This window comes from Otolemur garnettii, unplaced genomic scaffold (genome assembly GCF_000181295.1).
Source record: "Otolemur garnettii isolate 467f Iridium unplaced genomic scaffold, OtoGar3 scaffold00211, whole genome shotgun sequence".
In the NCBI taxonomy this organism is placed as follows: domain Eukaryota; kingdom Metazoa; phylum Chordata; class Mammalia; order Primates; family Galagidae; genus Otolemur; species Otolemur garnettii.
Window position 1 is genome coordinate 1,708,287 of NW_003852606.1, and position 5,492 is coordinate 1,713,778.

The 5,492-nt window shown below is 47.2% G+C and overlaps 1 protein-coding gene across 2 annotated transcripts in view; it reads right to left on the reverse strand.

The window, feature by feature from the left end:
- NUCB1 (nucleobindin 1) overlaps nt 1–5,492 on the reverse strand; it is a 31,367-nt gene that overhangs the window by 5,090 nt on the left and 20,785 nt on the right. For both annotated transcript variants that reach the window (XM_003801511.2, XM_023507886.1), the window contains exons 6-7: nt 3,233–3,418; nt 2,601–2,691 (exon numbers count right to left, since the gene is read on the reverse strand). In XM_003801511.2, the coding sequence (XP_003801559.1) occupies nt 2,601–2,691; nt 3,233–3,418 (277 nt within the window). The remainder of the gene's footprint in view (nt 1–2,600; nt 2,692–3,232; nt 3,419–5,492) is intronic.

Genomic DNA, 5,492 nt, shown 5'->3' on the forward strand with positions numbered 1-5,492 from the left:
AAAAAAAAAAAAAAAGAGTTCGAGACCAACGTAAGCAAGAGCGACACAGCTCTACTGAAAAAAAAAAAATAGGTAAAATAGCTGGGCATTGTGATGGATGCCTATAGTCCCAGCTACTCAGGAGGCTGAGGCAAGAGGATCGCTTGAGTCCAGGAGTGTGAAGTTGTTGTGAGCTATGAAGCCATGGCACTCTATCCTTGGGCAACAGAGTAAAACTGTCAAACACACACACACACACATACAAACATTTAATTTACCAAAAAAAAAAAAAAAAATAATAATAATATTTAGTTCCTGAGCCATATAAACCACATTTTAGGACCTCAACAGCTGCATGGGGCTGCTGGCTACTAGAGAAGATAAGACAGACATAGGATGTTTCCATCACTATAAAATGTTGTTTGAACAGTATTGGTTTAGGAATACCTTTCCCGATCACGCTACCTAAATCGCTACTCTGGCCCCTCAATCCAGTGTCTTCTTTTCCGTGGTATATATCATAGCCTGAGACTCTCCTATAGAATCTTCTTCATTGATTCTAAGATGTATGTTTTTTTCTCTTCTGTATTTTTTTGTTTATTTGGTTTTTAGAGACAGAGTCTCCATTGCCCTTGGTAGAGTGCTATGGCGTCACAGCTCACAGCACTTAGGTGGTCACAGCTCACAGCACTTAGCTCACTTGGGCTTAGGTGATTCTCTTGTCTCAGCCTCCTGAGTAGCTGGGACTACAGGGACCCGCTACAATACCCAGCTATTTTTTTGTTGCAGTTTGGCTGGGGCTGGGTTTGAACCCGCCACCCTCGGTATATGGGGCTGGCGCCCTACTCACTGAGCCACAGGCACCACCCTCTCTTCTGTATTTTAATCATCCCATTGACATGCATCTTATCATCAATAGTGTGTCAGATTAATTTAGCAATTTATGTAAAATACTAGTATGTCTCCCATTCATTGGTCTCTTAGGAGTCCCTAAAACACAGCATGGCAATTTTTTTTTTTTTGAAACAAGAGTCTCACTTTGTTACCCTTGTGCTATGGTATCATAGCTCACAGCAACCTCAAACTCTTGGGCTTAAGCAATTGTCTTGCCTCATTCTCCCAAGTACCCAAGTAGCTGGGACTACAGGTGTCTACCACAACACCTGGGTATTTTGAGAGACAGGGTCTTACTCTTGCTTAGGCTGATCTCAAACTTGTAAGCTCTTGGCCCTCCAGAGGGCTGGGATAACAGGTGTGCACCTGGCCTAAAACATAGTATGATCTGTTTGCTTCATCAGTGGCACTGAGGGGAAGGGCTTTGTTTTGCCCATAGTTGTATCCACAGGGTCTTGACAAAGTGGTCCTTAACTACCAAGTATGGAACATAAATGTCTTTTCTTTTTTGAGACAGAGCCTCAAGCTATCCCCCTGGGTAGAGTGCCGTGGCATCACGCTCACAGCAACCTCCAACTCCTGGGCTCAAGCGAGTCTCCTGCCTCAGCCTCCCAAGTAGCTGGGACCACAGGCGCCCCAGCCATCATTGTTGTTTGGTGGGCCCGGGCTGGGGATTTGAACCCGCCACCTTGGGTGTACGTGGCTGGCGCCTTAGCTGCTTGAGCCACAGGCGCCGAGATGGAACATAAATGTCTTTTCTTTTTTGAGACAGAGCCTCAAGCTATCCCCCTGGGTAGAGTGCCATGGCATCACAGCTCACAGCAACCTCCAACTCCTGGGCTCAAGCGAGTCTCCTGCCTCAGCCTCCCAAGTAGCTGGGACCACAGGCACCCGCCACAGTGCCCGGCCATTTTTTGGTTGCAGCCATCATTGTTGTTTGGTGGGCCCGGGCTGGGGATTTGAACCCGCCACCTTGGGTGTACGTGGCTGGCGCCTTAGCTGCTTGAGCCACAGGCGCCGAGCCTGAACATAAATGTCTTAACACAGTAATTAATGAGGTGAAAGCTATATTAATTAGTTTTATGTAACCATTTCAAATTGTATTAAAAAAATCAACACATTGTACCCACAAAAGCATAAATATATTCATGATCTACTCATATGTGACTTAATAAAAGGAAAAAAAAACCCAAAGTGGTCCTCGGAAGGAGCTTAGTAAACATTTGCAGAATGAATCAATCAGGGCTTGCTAAGCTCTACTGATAGGTTGCAGCTTCTGGGTCAGGGTCCTCAGCATACCCTAGGTGGCCTGGCAACCCCAGATCACACTCCTAGGCAGGAAGGAATTAATTAAAGGGGGATGTGTCTCTGATCCCCCACACAGAGGGGCATTCCAGGCTTCTAGAGGCCTGGTTACTAGAGAGTGACCCATCCTTAGTGAGTGGCTCCTATAAGTTCTAGGCTGCTTAGTAGGGGAACCCAGGCCTAGCCAAGTCTGGTTTGCTATTAGTGGACACCAGCTGGTCTGTAGAACTTAGAGAACCCATTCTTCCATGAAGAGCTCAACTTTAGCAACAGGGAGGTGCAGGGCCTTCTGGTCAACCGGGGAAGATGGGCTCAGGCCGCTTGGGCTTAACTAAGCCCTACTGGGGTCAGCAGACTCTTCTTAGCATTCAGGCCCCAGAAAGGTCACAGACTCAGGGTTGAGGACTCCCTCTCCCCCTTACCATGCATTAGGAAGAAGGTCTTGGGGTTAAACCTGTTGGGGTCCAATCCATCTAGTTCCTCCCATACCTCCTTCAACTGGGCTTGGCTGCCCTGTGGAAAGGAGAGTCCAGAACTTATGAGCAAGAAGTCTGGATGCCACATTATAAAGCCAGAGAACCCTTTACCCCCCAACCAACAAATATCACCCCCAAAGGAAACTAAGAAAACTACAAATCCCAGAGGTCCCTGAGGTACTGTGGTATAATAACAGGGACATAGGGAGTTTTTGCCCCAGGGGCTCTTGGGAGTTGAAGTTCTTTTTTTGGAGACAGTCTTACTTTGTTGCCCTCAGTAGAGTACCGTAGCATGGCATTATAGCTTACAGCAACCTCAAATTCTTGGGCTCAAATGATTCTCTAGTCTCAGCCTCCCAAGTAGCCGGGACTATAGGCACCCGCTACAACACCTGGTTAGTTTTAGAGACAGGGTCTTGATCTTGCTCAGGCTGGTCTTGAACCCATGAGCTCAGGCAATCCACCTGCCTTGGCCTACCAGAGTGCTGGGCATGAGCCACTGTGCCCTCTTCAACCACTTTCTTATGGTGCTAGACATACACGGTAGGGAGTGGGTGGGCACAAATGGGGGTCCTTACAGGCACATTGACTTTGGGGTGCTCTCGGTGCCGGCGCTGTTGTTCTTCAAGCTTCCTCTCTGCCTCCTTTCGCTGCTCTTCTCCCAGTGACTCCAGGTAACGGCGTCTCTCATGCTCCTTAAGCATCTCATAGCGTTTGAACTCTTCGTGATGGGCTGCATCATACTGGGCAAGGTCACGGGTGGCCTAGGGAAACGTAGGTGATCTCTCAGCTCCTGCTCCTATGTTCAGCCCCTAATTTTAATATCTTTTTTTTTTGAGACAGAGTCTCACTATGTCGCCCTCAGCATAGTGCCGTGACATCACAGCTCACAGCAACCTCAAACTCTTGGGCTCAAGCCATTCTCTTACCTCAGCCTCCCAAGTAGCTGGGACTACAGGTGCCTGCTATAACATCTCGCTGTTTTTTTGTTATAGTTATCATTGTTGTTTGGCAGGTCTGGGCTGGGTTCAAACCCACCAACCTGGGTGTATGTGGCCGGGGCCCTAGCTGTTGAACTACAGGCACTGAGCCTAATTTTAATATCTAAATGGCAGGCCTTTGGCCCTGCACTTGGCCAGGGGAATCCTCAGCCTCTCCCTGTCCTAAGTCTCATGTCCTGGTCTCACTTTCTTGGTCCCTGAGACAGGTCTTGCCCCTTAACACACCTTCTTCTCTTTGTTCAAAAGGGCTTATAAAGGTTACACAACAGCAGCTTTAACCCACCTCTTCCAAGTCCTCCACAATCCCAAGATCTTGGAGGAATAAGTAAATAAGGAACCACACATGAAATGAACTTAACATGGAAAGCAATACACCTACATGGTCAAGAACATGAGGTTTGGCTCGGCACCTATAGCTCAACCAGCTAAGGCGCCAGCCACGTACACCTAAGGTGGTGGGTTCGAATCCCCAGCCCGGACCCACCAAACAACGATGATGGCTGCAACCAAAAAATGGCCAGGCGTTGTGGCGGGCACCTGTGGTCCCAGCTACTTGGGAGGCGGAGCTTGAGCCCAGGAGTTGGAGGTTGCTGTGAGCTGTAATGCTACGGCACTCTACCCAGGGGCACAGCTTGAGGCTCTGTCTCAAAAAAAAAAAAAAAAAAAAGAACATGAGGTTTCTAAATACACTGTCCAGGTTTCAAACTCAGGCTCTGCCATGTGCTCAGATCTCATTAGCTGTGCGATCCTGGCCAAGTTACCCAGCCTCTCTGTGTCTCCATTTCTACTTCCATAAAATGGAGCTAACAAAACAGTACTAGAGGCTCAGCACCCAAGGCATAGTGTTTATAGTGTCAGCCACATACACCAAGGCTGGCGGGTTGAACCCTGCCCGGCCAGCTAAACAACAATGGCAACTACAACAAAAAAATAGCTGGCAGATGCCTATAGTCCCAGCTACTTGGGAGGCTGAGGCAAGAGAATTGCTCAAGTCCAAGAGTTTGAGGTTGCTGTGAGCTATGACACCATAGCACTATACCAAGGATGGCATAGTGAGACTGTCTCAAAAAAAAAAAACTAGATTGAATATTGCCCTTCCTCCAAAAATTCACATCCATCCAGAATCTTGGAAAGTGATCTTATTTGGAAATAGGAAATAGGGTATCTGCAGATATAATTAGGTTTTTCGGGGGTTTTGAGAAAGAGTCTCACTTTGCCACTCTTAGTAGAGTGTTGTAGTATCATAACTCACAGTAACCTTCAACTCTTGGGCTCAAGTACTCCTCGTCTTAGCCTCCCAAGTGGCTGGACTATAGGCACTGACCATAATGCCCAGCTATTTTTTAGAGACAGGGTCTTGCTCTTGCTCAGGCTGGTCTCAAACCTCAGACATCTAGCAATTCACCCATCTCAGCCTCACAGACTGCTGGGTTTACAGGCATGAGCCACCATGCCTGGCCAGATATTATTAAGGTGATAGTCCTAGTGGATTAGAGTTGGGCTCGAAATTCTAGTGATGGCTTCTCTATAAGACAACTACTGAAAGACACAGAGGCACATGGGGAAAACACCATGTGATGACAGAGGCAGGGATTGCAGTGCTATGTCTACAGGCCAAGCTATACCAAGGTCTGTTGGCCATCATCAGAAGTCAGGAGAAAGTCAGGAACAGACAGACCTTCCCTACGAGCCTTCAGAAGAAAGTCACCCTGCTTACACTTTGATTTTGGACTTCGGCCTCCAGAATTATGAAATGATAAATTTCTGGTTGTTTTTTTATTTTGTGGGCTTTTTTTTTTTATAGCAACCGTTAATTTTTTTTTTTTTTTTTTTTTTT